The following is a 23,889-nucleotide window of genomic DNA, read 5'->3' on the forward strand; positions in this document are numbered from 1 at the left end:
TCACCGGTCGTTGATGTTTCGATCCCTGGAAATGCATCATTTTTGCAATTTAATTGTAATGGACTCCGAGGTAAGATCGAAATAGTGACTCATATTGTAGTAAGAAGAATATACATAGTCCCACGGTAGAGGGTTCTCGTAACGAGTTTACCCAGCGGCTTTGAGGCCCCAGTGGCACGTGTTAACATATTCCGATTGTACTCAAACGTTGGCAATCTTAAAATCGCAAAAAACACAGCCCCCAGTGAGTCGTCATCGTCAGATTATGCGACACCTCCGCAGTCTCCCCCAACAGCAGTCGCGCACGCAGCATTTAAACACGGCCGTTGTTTTTCCAATCCCTGAAAATGCATCTTTTTGCAATTTTATTGCAATGTACCCCGAGGTAAGATTGAGGAAAATTTGGACTTTAAGAGTCGGAATAATATCATCGTCGCGGCTGCGCAGGAAACCAAGCTCAACAACAACAACTGCAGCTTTGTGATGGTTACAACGTGCTGAGGAAGGGTCGCACCAGAACTGGAGGTAGGGGACTAGCTTTCCTATTGCACCAGTCTGTGTAATACAGAGATACTTTGCTTGAGCCTTAAAGTGTTGTGGCATTCGGTTCTAGGCAATACCCAGAGGGACATAACCCGGTCTGAGCACATTGATAGGTCCACGTTTTGAACGGTCAATGAGGATGCCACTCCCAGAGAGTAACATAGTTACTCATAGTTCGCGTTTAATGAGGGCTATCCTACTAGAAATAGCGGAGTGTGCGTGTCATAGTTCGTTAGGTATAACATCGTGTCATCTGGTTTAACAAATGACGTTACTTGGCAACCAGTCATTTCTCTTGGGTCAGACCATCATCCTATAATCGTCCCCATCAGCAGACCACTCGACTTTTTCACCTCTGAACGCCGCACTTTCATCAATCATGGGAGAAGCCAAATGGCTTAGTTTCAAAGAGTTCACCAACCACAGCCTCATAGAACTGCCCAAACCTTCATATGTTTGGGTAGCAGAAAGGCAGCCGTTCGCTATATACTGGCTGGTCGAACACCCGAAGTGAGACCAAATTTCCCAACAGGGGCGGCGGGACTAGCGAATGACCATGATGAGCTTCGTCGAACCAATCCTAGTGACCCAAAAGTTAGGAAGCTGACACTTGAAGTTAATATGTTTGTCGGTGAGCATAAGCAGAACAAGTGGATAGATTATCTAAAGAATTGCAACATTGGAGCCGGAATAAGTGAATTGTGGGCAACCCCGGGAGTGACAGGGCTTAGTGAATATTTGATATCGCATTTGATATATTTCTGCCGAAAAGGAACCAACACGATTTACAATGGATAATGTTGCGAATGAGTTCAGGAACGTTAAATTATCCAAAGCGTTGGGCCCTATCTCCATGGTAATACCGAAACAGCTGTATGAATCGGGAGTTGAGTATCTCACCAAAGTTCTTAACCTGACACTAGCAATCCACATCGTGTCCGAAGTCTGGATAATGGGCGCTAAATCATCCCACAGTGTTAGGCCCGCCAGTTGCCGATCATCAACATGGGTTTCGTAAGTAGCACAATACAACAACAGCGATGCATACCATCTCCACACATATAGTCGAGGACTAATAGAGCAGAGCAAGCCGTGTGATAGAACAGTGATGGTGGCGCTTGACTTATCAAAAACCTTTAAAACTCCACGTTGTTTGAGGACATCGACCAGACTACCTTCTGACTGATCTTACTACTTTTTTTCAAATATCCGCCACGAAATCTACTGCCACTCTGTTCACCACATGGACGGCAGAGGTGAAAACAGAGTTGAATGTCATGGTCGATGGTAGCAGAATTCCTGCCACAAACAACACTAAAATTCTAGGGGTCACACTCAATAATATGTTTATGTCGTCCGCGCATGCCACAGCTGTCTGCGAAAAGCTGAAATGTAGGAACAAGGTCCTCAAGTCCCTAGCCAGCAGCCTTGGGGTGCAGACAAAGAAACCATGTTGACGACATATAACGCGATTGGTTGGTCTGTAGTACTCTATGCGCCGCTAGTGTGTTCCGCTAACTGATAACTGCAACAGGGAGTCTCCTTGTGTCATCAGTAGACCATCTGCATGAGGAGACGTAGATTCTTCTAATACGGAAACACAATGACATGTTCTCGTTACAATACTTGTTCGCTGAGTGGGCATGTTGGAAGGGATTTTCATGACCTAGATATAAGAGAAGAACCTCTAGAGCAAGCAAGCCTATTAAGCAGGTATGGATTGCATTCATACGGATGCAGTCGAAGATGCCATAAACAACTAAAATGTGATGGCGGTCCTCGGTGTACATCCCCAATCTACCATAGCTGAAGAACATCTGCTGACACGACAAACCAGATTAGTTTTGGCTCAACTACGTACGTGGTCCGCACACCACAACATTTGTCCTGCCAACGCTACTCAACTAACTCCAGTAGCTTTGTGGTTACAATCCATCGCAGCAGCCACATTCCTAGACGTGAGCCAAAGTCGTATAAGGCAGGAAACGACCATACAATCAATCTATTATATGCAGTTACAACAACACCAACAAAAATACTGGTATTCGCAGGTATTCACAGATGAATCGATATCTGTCTAGTCGCTATTCTCCGATGAAGAAGTTTCCTTTCGAATCAAGAAAAGGTACGTTTACCAACACAGAGCCGGGAGACTACAGCGTTACTAGAAAACAGAAGGACCTATGAAAGAATATGACAATCTCCCATAGCGTAAAGGACATCTTCGCAATACTTAATTTCTCTTTCCGAAGCAAGTTTTTTTTGCCTGTCCTGAGTCCCTCTCACTTGTTTCCATCGCAGAAGGAAAGGGTTAAATGTAATTAGTTTTTCGTAATCATTAAACAACAATTCAGAGTTTTAAAACATAATTTCATCAGAACATCATCAGTGCTGTGGAGAATAGTTTGGTTTTGACAACTTTTTTCCAATGTCGAACAAAAAAACAGCGTCGATGTTCTGCCTGATGTTAATTTTCAAACTTATGTTGCTGGTTATTTTTCTTATTGCTGGTATGGTTGTTGGTGTTGTTGCTTTTGTTGTTAATACCAATCGACAAAGTATGAGAAAAATCCATTAGGGACATATTTAACCATTCATCTGTATCATCAGCTCAACATCTACAGGCAACGAAAAGCAACAGAACGGGCATAGCATACCAAACGATGACGACGACAGCTAACATGGAAAAAAGTTGTTCGTTGATGTTGTTTGTCATCGACATCAATATGAGCGGTAGCTAAAGCTGAAGCAGCAGCGACGAGAGAACAAGAAAAGTTTTGAAAATAATCTCCCAATACACACATATACATACTTGTGGTATATAACTAACATTATACTACTATAATATGTTCATGTGTTATTTACACTGGATTGATTGAAAATTAACGGACAAGTTTGAAGGAGTTAGACTCTATAACAGAGATGAAAATTATAATTAAATTAAATGGCACTAAAAATCAATTTCCATAAAGCGTCAAAATGTTTAACGAAAACATGCTTCTACTCATTTCATGAATCCTGTGAATGTTTCTGCAACTCAGATATCATCCTCATTGAAATATATGGTGCAATTCAGACTTTTCTTCAGCAGTGACATCTCTTGAAAAAAGTACTATTTTACAAAATTTTCCATCCATGATCTATTGGGCGATTTCATATGGACATACTACTTCACCCTCTCTGTGATTTTTCTCCCGATTTTATTACCCAGAATTTCCTAAATTTGAAAATTGGGAAGATTGATGCTCTTGATAAGAGCACAAGTTTGGTGAAGCCACTTCAATTAATATTGAAAACAGTGACAGGGCTGGTGGACCTAAATGTATTATGAACAGATCTTGCAGGAGGATCGAATATTGGGAGTTATTCCTTTTGCTAGTTACGGTGCCAACCAGCTATTTTAGAAACATAACGGAACATAAAATGCTGCACTTCTGCTCTATCGATTCGAAGCAGTGAATCGAGATAGTCCGTACTCGAACCTAATCTATGTATGTCTAGAAGAAATATTACGATGTTGAAAGGGTCAAACGGACTTCAAATTGTCTGAAACGAATTTTGATCAAACATACAAGGGATCCAAAACCATGTGACATTGGTCACGGATTAAGCATATCACCGTCCTTCCAGGGTAGATAGTCAGGTTGGGATAAAGGGGTGAAAGCGATTACATTTAGACAAATCTGGACTGTTGTCGTAATAATACCAGATATGTGGAATGAGTGGGTACAGGACCAATCTCGGATAGCCTAGCTATTTGCTCCGTTGGGAAGGAACAGGAGCTGGTGTGTACTGTAAAAAATGCACAGCACACGCTTATTCCAACTTAGCGACTGCATCGATTTCTGACAGAAGTTGTTGCATTGTTGAAACATTTAGAGATTTTTGAAATAACAGATTTTGCAGGTATAGTGATCACGGTATACATATATGGATAACTATGCTGCTCTAAAGGCGCTAGGGTCCTTCGCCATAAAATTTAGAATTGTTCAAAATGGCAGATCTGTTTTGAAACTTATGGTAGAATTGTTAAATTTTGTTGGGTACCAGAGTACAGCATTGTTAAGGGAAATGAGATATTTGATTAACTAGCTGTTTTGGGCCCTCAGTTTTCTAAGCTACAAGTCAACGCTCAGCTTCTTCCTCAACCTCGCCAAGTTCTAGTTTGAGAAAACCGTATGGACCTTGCAGAACGAAGCTGGATGTAAGGTATTGAAGTCAATCTGCTCGGTAACCTTAGGACGTAAATATACTCCCACTTACGAAGTTACAGATCAGAATTGCTGAAGGGGTTAGTACTGGCAAGATCTATGATATGCTAGTGGGAGGATAACAGCACTGAGTACAGCAGGCTCTACGAAGACAATGAAGAGTCTGAAATGAACGAGTGTCCTGAACAAACTATACAGGCTGTTTGGTGCCCTTGAGACTGCATCTCTATTTTTTCTTACTTATCTACCATAGAACCCACTGCCCTGATAAGTTACTCCAAGAGCCTTAGGGGGTTTTTTTTAGTTTTACATAAGTTCGGTTAATTTCTTCTCAATTTTGTTCGTCTGTGCCACCGTGGTGCAATGGTAATCACGTCCACCTTGCACTCTGTATCCCCGAGTTCGATTCCTAGGCCGGGCTAAAACATCATATTTTCCAACGGTGGGAGCGCAACATAATTGGCGACATAATTGGTGTCGTAAGATACACCGTTCGGACTCGCCGATAAAAGTAATGTCCATATCATTGAGCTAATATGAATCGACATGCACTAGGCCGGGGCGATTTGTGTGGAAGGAAAAAACCTCAATTGGCCCTTCGCGTTTCTGATTCCTGGGATTGAACTGAGCAAAAAAGTCCACTGGACCATATGTCTACCGCGAAAATAGAGCCTCCCGATTTTGACTTTAAGTTTTTTTATTGGCGTTTTTCGGATATTTTGGCATATAACAGCGAAACCATTCTTCTTCCTTTTAAAGGGGTGAATAATGTATTTCGAAGAAGTTACTACTTTTTTAAATCGGTTAACAAATGGCTTAGTTATAGTGGTTTAAGTCTGAAACCCCCCATATAATTTTCAAAAATATAATGTTTTTTGTTTTGTTCAATATTTATTTTGAAAATTGTGAGAAATTCATTTATAGTTTTTTTGTGGGTGTTTTCAGACTTAAACCACTATAACTAAGCCATTTGTTAACCGATTTAAAAAAGTAGTAACTTCTTCGAAAGACATTTTTCACCCCTTTAAAAGGAAGAAGGATCAATAGAAATCCGTTGTGAAAAAAGAAGATATGTCCGTTAAATTTGAAAATGTAAGAAACCCAGATATTCACTACATGGACTTTTTTGCTCAGTTCAATCCCAGGAATCAGAAACGCGAAGGTTTTCAAATCGCCCCGGCCTAACATGCACTCATTGATATGACAGAAATCACCCGTGTCCCTTCGGGGATGTGTATGTATGTTGTATCCACTATCCTCCCTTCTAAATTATCGTTTCCCCTTTTCCTCTCCATCTATTCTCAACACAATGGATTGTTGGTCGCCAAGTACCAGTACCAAGTACCAGTTTACAACAAGTACAAACACCACTGTAAAATTTGTGAGCAGCAAAGGTCATCAGATTGTTGTTGTTGCAATGCAACTATGTCCGTTAGTATATCCTATTTCTGCAACTTAGACTGACTGCTTCCTTCCTGGACAATTAAACCTTTGCAGAGTGTTGTGTGGTCCCAATCAGCAACGTACCCAATAAAAATTGAGGCGACTGCACCGGATCTTAATTGGACTAAAATCACTATTGCTTGTCTTCGCAGTTGGCATTCTTTTGCTTTGTACTGCCTGCGCAATTGTCTCATTGTGGATGATGTCCAAGTCTATTTGATAAGCTCGTTGATCTAGAGGTTCTCGTTAGTACTTTTGGACCTCTCTGTCTCTCTAGATCATGAAGATATTTCTTGACGTGCCTGGATGGGGGAGATTTTCGACTAGCTTTTGGATGTATCGGGAATATCCTGGTGTGCTGATGCAACGGTAAAATGTTCGTCTCCTCAGAAGGTGGTCCACGGGTGTCATGAGGAGACACCATGTTGAAGTCCTCATGGCGGCATTTGGACGGGTTTGAATTACGTAGCGCTAACATTAGCATACCACACAGACTCCACATACCTTACCATAGAACGGACTATTGCTTTGTAAGAGGTCAACAAGGTTTCTTTTTCAGCGGTCCAAGTAATTGTCGCAAATAGCTATGACTTGCGTGGACGACTTAAACATGCTATCGAACGTTACACCCAATATATCTTGGAATTTCAGCCGTCCATTTGGCGAACAGTGTGGCAGTGGATTCAGCGGCAGATATTTTGATATTTCTCAGATAGAAGAACTGAACTAAGTCAGCCATGTATGTATGTGTTTGTAGATATTTCAGGTATTTTCGAAAGGCGTACCATTTCTTAATTTTTATACCCTCAGCCTTTAGGTTAAAGAGGGTATATCACTGTGCAACATTTTTAAGGTGATCTTGTGCAAACAATTCGAACTCAGGATTTTTTGAAAGTACAGACCCAAACGACAAGAAACCCTAGTTTGGTTTTGTTGTGTCAGATCCAGCTCGGATTTTATGGCCCCATCTAAACATGGTTAAATATTGAGTTTTTAAAGAAATTCGGGGCTATATCTCTGAAAACAATGCGAATTTTCTTCTGACCTCTGAAGCAAATTTGTAGATAAGGACAAGAATAAAATATTTGGAGAAATAATGAACTCGAAAAACTGCATTTATTGTCTCAAATTTCAAAATATATGCAAAAATTCCACAATTTTTATACATTTCGCACCGTATCTCCACAACCGTTAATTTTTTCTGAATATTTTCTTTTGGAAAAATATTCCCTGGAATGTTATACACAACTCTTCAGAACATGTCATTGTTGTAAAATGCCACTATGCCGTTGTTTTCAGTACATTTTTCAACGACGATTTAATAAAAATGCCAATAATGTAGTAAAATCCGAAATGCGAGAAAAAAACTGTTGATGTGAACTGTGTTTGAAATACGTGTTGTAAAAGATATGATGCAAAATACAGCTTAAACAACATGAAGTAAGCATTTTAGAGTTTCAGAATGTTGTAAAGAATTGTTGAGAACTTTATTTGGAAGATTTTTGCAAAAGATTACTTGGTTCAACTCCCAATAGTTTAGCCGATACTGACCAGAATTTCAGCAATTATGTAAATTTTTCTATACTTTATAGATTTTGATGCCCTAGATGGAGTATTTCTTTTGTGGTTTTCTCAAAAGATAAGTTCTACTAGTTTAGGGCTACAATATTGCTAAAGACAGCAAAGCCAAATTCCTATTCGTTTCTGAGATAAAGGCCTGATAAATGCAAAAAAGTGTAGATTTAGCCCGGTTTAGATGAGGCCATAAAATCCGAACTGGATCTGACATGACAAAACCCTACTAGGGTTTTTATAGTCTTAATATGTACTTTCAAAAAATGCATACGAGAAGTTGTTTGCATTTTCAGTGTTGCATAGTGTATACACATTGATACGACTAAAAATGTGCCTCATCGAAATAATGAGTTTAGACCCCAAGTATGTTTGGACGAAATCTGTTTCAGCAATTTGGAGTCGGTTGTGCAATGTCTGTTCATTCGTTTGTCCATGTGGCTGGTGCGCACGATAACTCTCGATCGGTTTTTCGATCGGATCCAAAATTGGCCTTTCGTAATATTTTGTCCAAAGTTAGTTTAAGTTGGAAGATGAGCATCGGTCCATACCTTCCGTCACCTTCCCCACCAAAGTTCCAAAAATTTCCTAAAATGGTGCGCACGATAACTCTTGAAGGGAGTATCCGAATTGGTCATAACATTGCATATGGCAATATTACTTTCAGGCATAAATCGGGTTCGAATATGGACTATATCGGTCTACTCCTTCAGGTACCTCCCACACAAAATTCGGAATAAGTGAAGTTCAAAAACTCCTCTCAGATAGTTTTGAATTTTGTTCAGCATATTGCCCTTGCGACCCATTTTACGACGGTATAATATTTTACGGGGTACAATTCTTTACTTCCTGAGATAATGACCTAAAGGCTCCAAGAAACCCCGACGGCACCAACTAAAACGGCAAATCCACAAGAGAGTTTTTCGCAGGGAGTTTCTTATTTCATCTAGTCATCTATGATGGAATATGGACTATATCGGTTGGGAAACGTACAGTTTAATAGCCCATCTCGGATCGTTTTAAAATTTTTTCCAAAATGTTTTTTTTTTTTGCGGACCACCGTATTATTTCTGACAGCCTAGAATTATGTCCGAATATCGTCTACATCGGACCACTCTTTCGGGTACTTCTCACACAAAGTTTAAAGAGAATGCTGTTTTAGGAATCACCTAGAATCATTTTTAAATCGTTGGCATGTTTTGTATGCGGCCCTAGTTAAAACGGCACAATTACATACTCCCTGTGAAATTGGCAACAAAAAAAAAAAAAAAAACTCAAAATGCCCCTGCAGACGTCAGTTGTATTGAGTTTGCTTCTTTTCTTTTGGTCCGAGGCAGAGGGTATATGTCTGTCCGCACAAATGATTGATACTTTCATTTCAAATTGATTAGGTTAGTAACGTAATTCAGTTAAATTGTATGTCTCTTAGTTAAAACTCATTTCCTTCATTCCAATTTGAAAATACTCGTACGACCCCTTTCACCAACATCGAGCCATACTGACATTATTATTTGTTACTAATTTAACACTTTAAACACAACATTACCTATGACATCAACACACATATCAATGTCCAAATGTGTATGTATAACAAATCAGCATGTTAGTACATAAATTGGTTGGTTGGTTGGTTGGCTGGACTTACCTGTTTTTAAAGTATGGTTTTGTGGTGATATACCATTCGGCCTTGATGTCATTTTGCTGGCAATACGTTGTGGTACACTGGCAACAGTCTATGGGATACGATGTTTGTTTGAGCAACAGCAACATCACCACATTAGATTGGTTTTATACAACAGGCAGATAGAAGGCCACGACGCCATTTGTAACGTTTATTGTAATTGAAATTAACATCGAGTTACAACATCACCAACATCATTATCGTCACCATTATTGTCATTAAACATTTTTGTTGGTTGTTGGAAATATTGTTAACAGCATCATTCAGGATGAGGGTAGAGTAGGCAATGCAAAGAAAAGTGAGAAAAAATATGAATAAAGAAATATTTAAAAAGTTGTCTTGGGTTCATATTTATTTTTTCATTATTTCACCTTTTAAAATGTTTATAAAGAATATTAAAAAAAATCTACTTGTGTTGGTACGAAGCAATTATTAGCTGTGTTCGTTTACTCAATAATTTTTAAGAATTTGTAAAAGTCCAGTAACTTCTTATAAACGACTAAGGCCTTTTGCAGTGTACGGTAAAGTAAACGAACAATATCCATTAAAAATTCGTACAAATTTTGAGTAAACGAACACACGTATTAACTTTTCGTTGAAAATTTCGATTACTATTAAGAATCCACATGGCGTATGAGTTTAAAAATTCAAATATGAGCAATCATACGCTCCCTGGTATTAACTTTCGCAACATAATCTCCCCCCATTATGTTTTTCTCACATATGAATGGATACATCAAGTGTTTCTTTTAAGGAGTGTTCTATTTTGATTCTGATAACTAAATATAGTTTCGCGCAGTAGGTCAACTTCACGCCAATTTTTCAGTGTTTTTTTTTTTTTTTCAATATAAACTTACATTATTCTACAAACACTTACCTCTTCATCACCATCCCAATTATAGTAAAATTGTTGATTTGGATTCATATATTTTTTGAGCAATTCTTTGGCCACTCGCACAGACATTTCACCCTGAACGAACGGATGCTGGAGTAGTCTTTCGGCTGTGGGACGTTTTTTAGGATTCTTGGTTAAAGCTGTTTTTACAAAATTATGAAATGTAGGACTCCACTTCTCTTTATTACTCAGAGTTGGAGGTTTGAAACCACTTTTTGACATCAGGAACAAAGCACGCATTGGATGTAAGTCGAACATGGGAGGTTGCAGTTCAGCCAATTCTAGAATAAGAAGAAATATAAAAAGAGAAACGTCATAAAATGAAATATAAATTATTTATAAAGACCACAAAGTAATTGGTATGAAACCAAACAAACAACAATCTTTACAAATCGAAGAACATGTTCATGTTTAGCCATTGAATTGATTGAAAAACAAAAAACCACAACTAGACATCTTTTTGTGGCTTTCTACGAAGCAGAAATCAAAACCGAAGTAAATTGAACCAACCAACCGAATACATAAACATTCACATAATTGAACAATTGTTCAGTTTAACCTTTATGAGCCTAATGAATAAATTCATGAAACGGCCATCATAATTTCACCTCCTGTCATTTTAATTTTTTTGTGCTTCTTTTTCCTTTTCTGGCTTTTGCCATAAAAAATCCATAGACTTTTTACGGCTAATAACAATTTTATTCAACAGCTTTTTGCCATCATCGTCTAAGTCATTTTCTTTGTACTCAAACTCATTCATAACAATGATGGTGCTGGCCAATGGTGGTGTTGGTTCGGTTATTTTTTTGTTTGGTATACGGTTGATGCGGTTTTTCTTTCCTTAATAGGCTACAATTGTTCTTAGGCGTAATTGGATACTTCTAGCAACAAAGTGTGTTTAAGTATGAAAAATATAAATCATTAGAGAATGTTTAAATTTTGCCCACGAACAGAGAGAGAGAGAGAGTTGAATGAGAGTAAAAAAGTCATAATTTTTTAATGTTCAAAAAGGAAGAATAAATTTGTGCTATAAATTACACTTTTTTCTGAAAGATAAAAACAGGTATGGATGGTGTGGTCGGTGATTGATAGTAGTACCAATTTATGTCAAAATGAACCAATTTTCAAATGCATTTAATAAGGTGGGAACACAGATGTAGCCCGGGCCCACCATAATGGTAATTTTTTATATTTTACACAGAAAACATCAAATTTTGTCCATTGGCAATATAGACAGACGGATTTAACTAAGATGGGAGGAGATCATGGGGCAGCGTTGGAAGCATGGAATGGCACAAAAAAATTATATCGTTGTAAATCACTAGGACTACTTTCGGTAAAATTTTCGAAACATGCATGTCACATAGTGGTGGTTGTATGGGTTCGAATCTTTGGCTTTACTTCTTCCCTTGCAAAAATAAAACGGTCATAAAGCTCGATTCCAACGGGAAATTAATTAAAATTAATATCAACAAGTAAAAAAGTACCAGTCGGCTTCTCCGACAGGGATATACCCTCGGCCTATGTGAATTTTAACTTTCATCTACGGACAGATCGAATGTATTTAGGGTTTTTTCAAAATTTTCTGACCCTTTTGAACATTTGAGCTTGCCGACAGAAATGTGGATTAGAATTAAAGTTCGAAAGTGTTGCGGAGGAGGTACTTAAAGGAATGGACCGACTTGGTTCATTATGGAAGTGGATCTTGTTTTGGGAGTCATATCCTTTCGATAGATATCGCGTCCACTAGTAATTTCAGTGGATCAAACCTGCAAACAGAACCACAACGAACAGCATCGGTACACTTTTTCAAAGGATCTTCGAACATACAATAAACTGCACTTAACTACAAATTGTGAACTTTTGTGGGGATGTACCCTAAGGAAAGGACCGATATGGGGAATTTTAGAAGTTAAACTAAATTTGGACAAATATTAGGAGATTCAAAGTTTGGACCAAATTGGTTATCCCGTTCAAGAGATATCGTGCATACCATTTTAGTGAAATTTTTAAATATTGGGGAGAAGTACCGGAATTTGTGGACCCGTATTGCACATTTTCGAACTGAAACTATGTTTGGACAAAATATGATATGATATGAATATCAGTTCGAGAGTTATCGTGCTCTCCAGCCACTACAGAGGGTTTTTACACCGTTCGGGCCGTTTCCACAAGTAGTATGGACTTGCCCCTGAAAAAAATTTTACCGCCGTAATTGAGAGAGCGAATGCACGTTGCTTCAATAAAAATCAAAGTGATTCGAGAGCAGGTCTTAAAGTGAACTTATCCAAAATTGTGTGTGGGAGATACCCAAACGAGTGGACAAATATAGTACATATTCGAACCTGATCTATATCTGATTTATTTTTCAGGATGTGAAAAGTATGGACCAAATCGGTCACTTCCTTCAAAATTTATGGTGTGCACAATTTTGTTCGAACATTGTTGAACTTTTGTGGGGAGGGATCTGAAGGTGTAGATCGATATGGCTTATTTTCGAATTTAAACTAAGTTTGAACAAAATATCACTAACGCCAAATTTTGGACCGAATCGGCAGATACGTTCGAGAGTTATCTTGCGCTCCAACCACTACACACGGTGTCATAGGAGTTTTTTTTTGCACCTTTCAGGCTATTTTCTCAAGAAGTATAGACTTACAAGCGATTCGAGATTTTGTGTGGGAGATACCCGAAGGAGTAAACCGATATGACCCATCGTAGGTTGATCCGTTCGAGAGTTATCGTGCAATCCATCCAACCACACAGACGGACGGACATTACGTAATCGACTTCAAATTTTCTGAAGCGGATTTTGTCCAAACATACTTGGGGTCTAAAACCATTATTAGGCACAGTGCTTACACCAGGGAAGTTTTTGCAGATTCTGAAACAGCAATGTTTATAGATGAGAAAAATCCAAAAACAAGAGAAAATCGCTGGATGGATTTTTAATAATTCGCGATCAAAGTTCACATTTTTAGGTTTTTAAGGTTTTCACGAATTTTGCTTGGAAACCGCAAGTCCTATCGAAATGGTACTAAAGAAAATGTTGTAGCAGTGAAAATTCTGTACAAGATTGGCTGATTGATATTTTCCTAGGTTTTTCATTTTAAAGATATAAAGGTTCTGATCAAACGTTTAAATTTTTTTCTTAGGTGTTCAGGAATTAGCTAGAAAACTGCAAATCCTTTCGAAATGGGACTAAAAAATATGTTGTAGCTGTGAAAATTTTCTACAAGAAAATTTCTCCTAGGTTGTACCATTTTTGAGATATATCAGTTTAAGTTAGGAAATTGCAGTCGTGACATTGTTTTATAAGGTGGTGATACTGTCAATCCATTGTCCTAATTTGAACTTCTCTATCTCAACTACGAAGATATCATAAAAGTCAGTCTCGTAGAGAATTTTCATAGCTACAACATTTTCGTTAATCTCATTTCGATAGGACTTGCGGTTTCCAAGCAAAATCGTGAAAACCGAAAAAAACCATTAAAAATGCCAACTTAAATCGCAATTTATTTAAAAAGCGCTGCGGCGATTTTTTTGTATTTTTCTCATCTATGAACATTGTAGTTTCAGAATCCGCAAAAACTTCCCAGGTGTAAGCAACTTCCATTTAAATTGGTTTAAGAGCACAGCGTAGGTGATTAGGTGATTTGATTGGATTAAGTGATTTTGATCGAGGGTATACAAACATTCCTGCTACTGTTGTTTTCAGTACGGGTCCACGATTTGTTCACCATATAAAGGCACTGCCCAATTTTACTTTTTTTCAAATTACAGACAAGTCCTTGTTCATCTTCATTCATTACCTGTGGAACTGTCTTTAAAGGGTGACCCCCCAGTTGTAAAGCCCAATAGAGTCAATTGTTTTATGATTTTTTACCCAAGAAAACTACGAAATTTTTTTTAGATTTTTTTTTTTGTCTGAAAGAGCGTAACTTAAACTAATTTCTGATTTTTTTATTGTTGAAAAATATTACGTAGATTCGTTGCAAATGACTTACGAAACCTGTTTTTATTAATGCGCTTTGCGGTGCCCCTACCTCGAAAACTAATGAACCGGTCGCAATATATTTTTGTGGGCTTATTTAGAACATAAAGATCTAGTCTTTCATCTATCGATTTTTTCGAAAATATTAGGTTTTTCTGAAGTGGTGGACCAACAAAGTCAAAATTTCAATTTTTGACGTTTTGAAAAAATTGACGTTTTCTGGTCATAAAACGGGCAACGTTTTTTTTTAATAAAATCGATTGATGTCCTTGATAACCCCACAAAATTATTTGACAATTGTTTTATTAATTCTCGAGCTAGAGTTGGCACCGATGTCGAAATGTCATTTCGTTTTTGTGTCTACGTTGCATACAAAACGCAATAAATTTGTCCCCTCCAAAGTTCATATCTCAAGCAATATTCTTCCGATTTTTGCCACATATTCTATTCAACTTTTACTTTAAAATAAGTAAATTTTCTGAAATTTACAAGTGGAGGTCACACTTAAACCCCTAAATGGGAAAAAACGTGTCTTTTAATTTGTAAGGTTTAGTGGCCAAATCGAATATTCAATTCGTATGTTGTCGTTTTTTTTGTAGCTTTTTACCATCAACTCATGGAGTAAGGACTTGCCGGTGAAAAGACGCTACCGTCCTAAGTGCGATCATTTTTCACAACTTTCGACGTCGATTATCACAACAAGGGTGAATCGATGAGTTTGTATCGCGATGAAGCACCATCCTATAGCGCTGTGGAAAACTGTTTTAAGAAATTTCTTGGTGCAAAGTTAGAAGTCATCTGTGAAGAAAGAAGGTTTAAGTTGTCATTCATTGACTTGTCGTCGGTGTCATGCTTAAGTGTTCCATACGCCATTTTTGACATTTTGAGATAAAGGTACCTTACAAGGTTTTGAACCATGCTCTTTCAGATTTTTTGGTCGGTTTTCTCTATCTCTTATAGTTTCTGAGATATTCAGATGCCAGTATGTTCCATGTCCGCTTTGTGACCCAAAAAATTTTGTCGTTTTGTTCCATATCCTGGCGTATGGAACAAAACAACTATGAACTTTTTAGTTCCATATCCATGTCGTTTGGCGTATGGAACAGAAAGAGACAAAAACGAATTGTTCCGCATCAAAAATGATGGCGTTTGGAACAAAAAATTGCCCATTTTGCCAAGTTACGGAAAAGTGTGGCGTATGGAACAAATTGTTTTAAAGGACTTGATTTAAAAACTGAAGAATAATAGTTTCTAAATCCAAATATGGTTGAATATTGTATTGTTATGTGAAAACAAGAATGTATCAATCGTTTAAACAAAAAATCCATAGTTTAAAGACAACATTTTGATGTAAGTCCACAAAAATATACGCAAAAACGTGGATTCGACTTGAAGCTAACCGACTACAAAAATGGTATTATAAGAAAATCGCGTTTAAATGTTTTATGTTACCTTAGAAATACAAAATATCAATCCGTTTTGTCCGATCGAAATTTTCACCACAAAAAAATAGTGATAAGTAGGGGAAATCCCTTAAATAAATGTTTTAATAAACCTCTAATAATGGTCCTTATTGTATTTATATGAGAAAAAAAATGTTTCATTTAAAGTCCTGATTTTTAAACTCCGCAGTAGCACTTTATATAAGGGAGGTGGAACACGATTGATAAAAAGTGTTTTGGTTGAAATGTGACAAAACGTGTTCCATGTGACACAAACTGCCAAAAACATGAAAAAAAGATTCCATGGAACAATTCAGCAACTTTTTGCAATTATAAAAATTTGCCATAACTTATAGACTATCACAGATATCTGACTAAAATAAACTACTGAAATATTCTATGAGTTTAGTTAAGTAGAACTGAGCTCTTAAAGTATTGGATTATTGCACCATTTTTATCCTGTATGGCCTTAAACATTAACTTGAGTTTTTCTCGAATCAGCAAATGGCATATGGAACACTTAAGCATGACACCGACGTTGTAACAATACAAATCTCCCTGATGATGATCGTCGAAGGCGATCGAAATATCGGAAATAAATACAAATATAAAACAAAATAAATGTTTGTTTTATTATGAGGACCTTGAGCCGAACAACGGATTGAAATAAAAACTTAAAGATCAAAGGTCAACTAAAAACTACATCCAAATAATGATATCAAAAAATTTCAACATTTTTTGGAAAACTGCAGTTTAAGATCTGTCCTTGAATCGTTTTAGATTTTTTTTTGCCTTACCCCTTGGCGAACAATGCCAAACTTTTTATACCCTACACCACTATGTGGAAAGGGTATTATAAGTTTGTTTTGGTAAACATTCATGTAACAACGCGAAATATTCGTCGGAGACCCCCAATGTGGTATACCAATCTTCATATCTCGGCGAGATAAAACGATTTTAAGATGTGTGTCCGTCCGTCCGTCCGTCTGTCCATTATAAATTGTAATCAAACTCCAGGCCGCAATTATGGACCGATCGTCACGAAATTTGGTATGGAGGTCGGTCTCACATCAGAATAGATCGCTATTTTAATTGGTGATGATCGTGAAACATTTAGCGTTTTGAAGAAGATTTTGAAGAAGCTCTGTAGGTCGCAATAATAGTCAGATCGCCTCGAAATTTTAAATAAGGTAAGAGTATATGACAAAGAAGAAGCTTGCAATTTGAGATGGCGATCATGTAATATTTAAAGGGTTAAATGGAACAAAACTTTTGTGTGAAAATTGTTAATATACAGCTTATATATTTATTCCTGGAAGAGACATTACGGGCAAGTAAGCTGTACTTGGAAGAGGAGCGCTTGACCTTTCTATTGATGTCAATTGTGTTGGTGTACATGATAAGATAACAGAGTTACAGCCTAATATACCCTATTGTTTGTTTGTAGTGTAATGATAAACACGCTAGAGGTCGCAATTATAGCCCAATAATCACGAAATTTTGCACGAGGTTAGGAGTTAGGCAGAGGAATATGCTTACAATTTTGGCTGGTGATCTGATATTATTTAGCGGGTGAAATGGACCATTACTTTGTATAAAAAATACAAAAAAAAATATTTTTGGTTAATATTTTATTTCCTGGAGGGCATATACCGGCATAATTGACTACATATGAAAATAGAACTACTGATCTTCCCCCTGATAAAAATTGCAATAAAGTGTCTTCTAGAAAACGGGCCTACTGCTTAATATATAATGGGTTTTGTGTAGAGAACTACATTTTCCCATTCCCAGTTGTTGCATTATTGCAAATTACATGGTGTTTTAACGTTTTAATTGTCCAATTGGATTTTTATACATACATGGCAGCATGGGTCGCTTTGCCACCTTTTTTCAAAACGATTCCCCAGCCAGCTAAAATCAAATTTTCAACGCTTGCAAAATATCCTTCAGTAAGGTTGCGACTTCAGACATGTAGAACTACTCTACAAGTGGTGTCACTTTTGGGATGTTTGTGAAACAATTATTATGTTATTATTTAAGCTTGGTGTGATACGGTACCAGAATCCACAAATTTACTTCCTACAATAAGTTTATTTGTTCCATAAACAAATGTTGATATGGGGAAAGCTAATTCCCAGGGGTAAACGTGTAGGGTATTGCATGGTATAGCCTTGGCTTACTTGTTTTACTAATAAATTAGTTGTTTTAAAAAAATAAAACAACAACAATGGGATTAAGCCAGACTATTTTGATAAAACAAATTTTTTTTTTGCAAAAGGTTGTCTTCGCGTCCCCTTTACGAAGGTAAAAGTTTTTCATGGGCAACCTGCAAAACCCGCCACCATTCGTAGTGGCTGATGCGCACGAGCACTTTCGAACCGGTTACTGTCGACCTATGCAAATTGTAATATTTCTGCGAATCCTTAGTTACATTTCGAAAATGGTGCTTATCGGTCTACTCCTTCCGGCGCCTCCACCACATACATATGTTCCCATACACATCCCCGAAGGGACACGGGAGACTTCTGTCATATCAATGAGTGCACAGCGATTCATATTAGCTCAAGGATATGGGACCTACTTTTTTAACGCCGAGTCCGAACGGAGTGTCTTACAAAACCATTTATTGAGAAGTTTTACATGACTGAAATACACATTATACTGAGGGGTATTTTGCCACCGTTGGGAAGTATGATGTTTTTATCCGGCCTGGGAATCGAACAGCGTACCTTATGAGGTCAAGGCGGACGTGCTTACCATTGCACCACGATGACACCCAAGAGTTAATAAATTTTCCCTAAAATGGTACGTGCGATATCTGTTGAACGCAGCAACCGATTTGGTCCAAACTTTAGTTCCTGTACCGAAGGTACCTCTCATGTTACTGTTTACAGCGATATTATGTTTTGCGAGGGCAAGTCCATGCATTCTGATATAATTTTCGAAAAGCTCTAAACTACACGGTGACAAACTGAAATAACTGGCGGGCACTACATTTCGTCACCTGAAATGCCCAAACACGTAACCCTCAACGTAACCCTTTCAGGGTTACGCCTTTGGGCATTTCAGGTGACGATTTATCGAAAGGAATGCCTACCAAAATAAGATCCACTTCTTTAAGGGGTTATAGACACTTATTCAGCACGAAAAATTGCATTTTTCATGCATTTTTACAAGATATCTACCAAACTTGTTTTCATCTGATAGACACACCTTCAGCTACTTTCGATTTTTTTGTGTTGAAAAATATTGCACAAAAAACAAAACAAACAAAAAAAAAAACAACTTTCATTTGAAAGAGGAAATAAGTTAGAGGATAGCGAAGCCGCCCCACAGTCGATGTGTCTGAGGAGCCTTCCTAAACCAAAAGGCGAAACATGCATGTCACACAGTGGTGATTGTGTGGGTTCGTATCGTCGGCTTTCCTTTTTCAAAAAGCATCTTGGTCAGTAAGCTCGTCTCTAACGAGAAATTAATTAAAAAAAAAAAAAAAAAAAAAAATTAATAAAAAATGACCTTCGCCTAATAGGCAAAATTTTCAAATAAAAATAAAAATCAGCTTGAGCCAGGCTGGGGTTCGAACCCACGTCCTTGAAAAACACATGGAAAAAAGTGTTGTCACGGCGTGTTAGAGTTCAGAACCAAACTCATAACTTTCAAAGGCTACGCTAAGCGTTTGTCATGAAAGCCATACAAAGATTTGAACAAAAAATTCAACTTTGTAAAAAAACAACTTGCATTTGAAAGAGGAAATAAGTTAGAGGATAGCGAAGCCGCCCCACAGTCGATGTGTCTGAGGAGCCTTCCTAAACCAAAAGGCGAAACATGCATGTCACACAGTGGTGATTGTGTGGGTTCGTATCGTCGGCTTTCCTTTTTCAAAAAGCATCTTGGTCAGTAAGCTCGTCTCTAACGAGAAATTAATTAAAAAAAAAAAAAAAAAAAAAAAAAATATTGCACACTGTTCTGACGAAACAATGTTTTTACTAAAGCAGTTTGCGGTGCCCCCTGTAGCTTGAAAACGAATAAACCGATCAGCATATGTTTTTGTAAGATGATTAAAAACCTAATAATCTTGTTCTTCTTAATAATTGTGAACTGCCAAAGTCAAAATTTCGATTTTAACTAATAAATTTATAGTTTTTTCGCCACAAATCTGTCAAAATAATTGTTTTTTAAAAAGTCTCTCTTTTAAGTACACGCTTTTTATATGTATAATAATCCCACAAAAACATATGGTCCGATCATCCGTTTTCGAGCTACAGTGGGCACCGCATTCCAAAATGCCATTTTGAAAAACCCCATTTCAAATTTCGATATTACATACAAATCACAATGAATTTTCTCTGTCTAACGGTCATATCTGCTAATTTTTGTCCGGTCGACTCGAATTTGTTGCAACATATTTTATTCTACCTGCACTTTAAAATGAGCCAATAAAAAAAATTTCGATTTTGTAAAATTTGTAAGTGGCCATAACTCCTTAATCCAAATCCATATATTTGTCGGCAAGTTCATAATTCTGAAAAAGGATTTTGGTTGTGTAGCCTGCATTCGATCTGTCCATAGATGAAAGATTCGATTCACACAGGCTTACGGTGATACTTTTTACTTGTTTTTTTTTTTGTAGTTATGTCCGAGAAGACAACATCCAAGAAATGTTTGGGAGTTAAGTGCGAGTTCATTGACGGACACAAGTCCAAAAATTATTTACAGTTTTATTATTGATATGCGTGGAATTTCGCTTCCCCTCCCGTGGATGTTCATGCAAAAGTGTTTTTAGTTATTTTAATGTACAATATTTTAAAGACAGCAAACTTAAGTGTCGTAAATTAAATAAAAAATCACCGCACAATTTATTCACATCTCTATTTAAAAATGACAATAAATAATGCACGCACACACACATTCTAATTTATGTGAATGTTTGTGGTCAAATGGACATAAATTACATTTCCCTGCAAGCAAAAGCTATCGCGGAAGTGACTTAGGCGTGTCGCCCAGGGCGATGAAAACAGTCGCGGCGATAGTCGCGGAAGGCACCCTGGAGTGCCCTCCGTTGTGAAGAAATGAACCACGCCGGCGTGTCGTCTTGGAAGTCACTCCAGGGACACTTCTGGAAGATCGTTTCCGCGATAGTTCTTGAAATTAAAAAAAAATATTTTTTTTTATTTTTTTTTTCAATTTATTTTTCTTTTATTTTTGTTTTTTATTAGGAGGATTGGCGGTTTTTATTTTTTTTTCATTTTACTAATTTTTTTATTTTTAAGTACGCTCTTTTAGAGAAATTATTCTTTGGAATTTCCACCTACATTAATTTTGTTATTTTAAAAATGTGATGTTATGCTGCCTGACTTGGGAAGCGAACCCGGACCTTCAGAGTGCAAAGCGAGTATGCTTACCACTGCACCACCGTCTCATTTAATACTCACATAGAAAATGTTCTATATTTGTTCAATGTGCTGGATCATGAAATAAATGTAAACAATCGCCTTAGAAGTCGCTCAGAAGTCACTCCGAAGTGTCGCCATACGCGATAAAAGGTAATCACAAGAAGGCAATAGAAATTGTTTGTGTAATTCAACAACGATCTTCCTTGGCGTGTCTCCGGAGTGACTTCCTAGGCGAGGGAGTGAGTGAGTCACTTCCAAATGCTGGCAGGGTTAATATACTTAGCGATTAAGGAGAACGCATACAACAACAATAGCAACATGGACAAACACTTACCTATTGCTGTAATACCACAAGCCCAAATATCACATAATTGATTGTAGCCACCCTTGCGCTCAACAGCAGCTACTTCCGGTGCCATCCAGTAGGGTGTACCTGAAATTACATGGAAAACAGAAAGAAACCATAAATTATAAAGTCCAGTTTAACACACAAAAACTGCAATGTTTGAAACGGTAATAGAAAAGGGGGAGGGACGGGAAAGATGTCTGGGAGGATTAGTAGTTGGGACAAGGAAGCTGAGTTAAATTGGCATAATGAAATACTGTTGAAAATACATGAAATTATAAAACAATTAAAATTAATTAAATCTGTTGCGGCAACAGCAGTGAAGCCCAATAAAACCAACTGCAGGCAAAACCAGTTGAAATGAAGGCTTCGTTGTTAGTGCGCCACCACGCTTTTGGCTTAATTACGACGGCAAACGCAGTGAAATATAAACACCTGGATGGCGAGGGACACACACACACAAGTAGGAAAGAGATGTGCGTGTTATACATATACATACATATGCGTGTAATTATGCACACACATTTTGACCTGTGTTTATTTTATGTTAATATATGCAAGGTAAAGTACACTGCGTACTCTACTCTGTACTCCACTGATTTGCTCTCTCTCCAGCAAATTGTCCTTGCAAATATAAAAACCAAAAACCCCAAACAACAAAAAATTTGTTCATTTCCATTTTAACTTTCATTTAATTAGCATCACTGCAGTTTATTTTGTATGTGGTGTTGGTGGTAGTGGTACCAATGATGATGATGATGATGACTGTGTGTTTGTAATAATTTATTTATGTTTGTAGATAAAAGTATGTGTGTTGGCATTACAACATATTTAAACATTTGTAAATTTGTTCTCTCAGTCGTTGTCACATCGTTGTTTTTTTTTTCTTTGACATCCCTGTGGGTGTTTGTGAACGTAATTCTGATGTTGATTTCCATGCATATGTATGCAATGGAAAGGAGTGTGTGGTTGGGTTAATGTGCGTGTGTCTGTACTGCTAATTAAATCATTTTCAAAATGAAAATTTCATGCATATTTTATCACTACGAAAAAAATAAAAAGGCCAAATTTGCGGTTGCTTCTTTAATGACTACATCTATGGTAAACAAAGTCGTACTTGAGTAAAATAATAATAATAATAATAATAATAATAATAATAATAATAATAATAATAATAATAATAATAATAATAATAATAATAATAATAATAATAATAATAATAATAATAATAATAATATTGAAGCTTTGGACTTTTGACATGACCTTGCGGTATACGTTTTTTTTATTTCAAGCATTATCGTCTATGTTGAGTGAAAACAAACAAAATTAAAACGACGAATTATTGCTACTCACAATTTCTCACTAAGGTGATTTATGTGACTCGCTGTATATAATATAGTAATATATAGTGGTTTATCTTAATAAAAGGCATTTATAACCAATATTTGTTGCGATAAAAAAAATTTAGTACATGTGACCCTTTTGTGTGTGTGGGCGTTATCTTGCATACACTGTAATTTCGTAACTTTATGGGCGAAAGTACCTTTAAATAATTTGTTTAGCATGTATTTACGTTTATTTTAATAATTCATTTTGACCAACCAAGCTGCTTAAATACACGGTACAACGGTGAGTATGCGTAATTTAAAATTAATGCGCCAAACTTCAGTATCGCTTATACGCACCATGAAACGATGAATAATAATACCATTTTCCGTTAATACAATTTTCACGTTAAATTCAGCTCGTATAGTCTTTATGTACCCATTGTTTGTTGGTAATTTGTTGCCAACCACTTATCGCTACATCGCTTTAGTCTACAGTTCCTACTCATGTATGGAGTGGTAGTCAAATCTAAGGAAATGTTTTTGAAAAATTTTGTGGCTTCAGTAAATTCAATTAAACATACTTTCTTCTTATTAACGCAAATATGAATTGATGTTATGTGCTGAGTGAAATGTCACGGGGAGGCATTAATTTCTATTTAACAAAGATTTGATTAAACATTTTAAATGTTTTTTATGAACTAGGAATTGTTGTTAGGAACTTCTAAGCGCTATATTTAAATTTAATATCTTGTATGTGAAATTAATCGAAGAGTCACAAATGAGTTAATCGAGTTCATTATAGTTGGTCACATGGTTACATGGACCGTTTTTCAGCTCGAGTGGACACTGACCCCCCCATTGTGTCACCTGGGGAGTTGCCTTTAACACTCGTTAAAGATAGTGAGCTAATAAGTGCCCCACATACATCCATAAGAATGGTTAAAACTTGTGCTGGGCGTTGGACTTATAACCCACCACTACAAAACATCCTCGTGAATAAAAGAACAATAAGAAAGTATATGTCAGCCGTGCCGACAG

At 37.0% G+C, this 23,889-nt stretch overlaps 1 protein-coding gene across 50 annotated transcripts in view; it reads right to left on the reverse strand.

Annotated features, from left to right (window-relative positions):
- Nucleotides 1–23,889, reverse strand: part of hppy (MAP4K3-like protein hppy) — a 456,589-nt gene that overhangs the window by 55,134 nt on the left and 377,566 nt on the right. For all 50 annotated transcript variants that reach the window (XM_073958030.1, XM_073958054.1, XM_073958051.1 and 47 more), the window contains exons 4-6: nucleotides 21,512–21,610; nucleotides 10,328–10,626; nucleotides 9,415–9,502 (exon numbers count right to left, since the gene is read on the reverse strand). In XM_073958030.1, the coding sequence (XP_073814131.1) occupies nucleotides 9,415–9,502; nucleotides 10,328–10,626; nucleotides 21,512–21,610 (486 nt within the window). The remainder of the gene's footprint in view (nucleotides 1–9,414; nucleotides 9,503–10,327; nucleotides 10,627–21,511; nucleotides 21,611–23,889) is intronic.

Source organism: Musca autumnalis, unplaced genomic scaffold (assembly GCF_047663935.1).
Source record: "Musca autumnalis isolate F117 unplaced genomic scaffold, ASM4766393v1 scaffold_5, whole genome shotgun sequence".
In the NCBI taxonomy this organism is placed as follows: Eukaryota; Metazoa; Arthropoda; class Insecta; order Diptera; family Muscidae; genus Musca; species Musca autumnalis.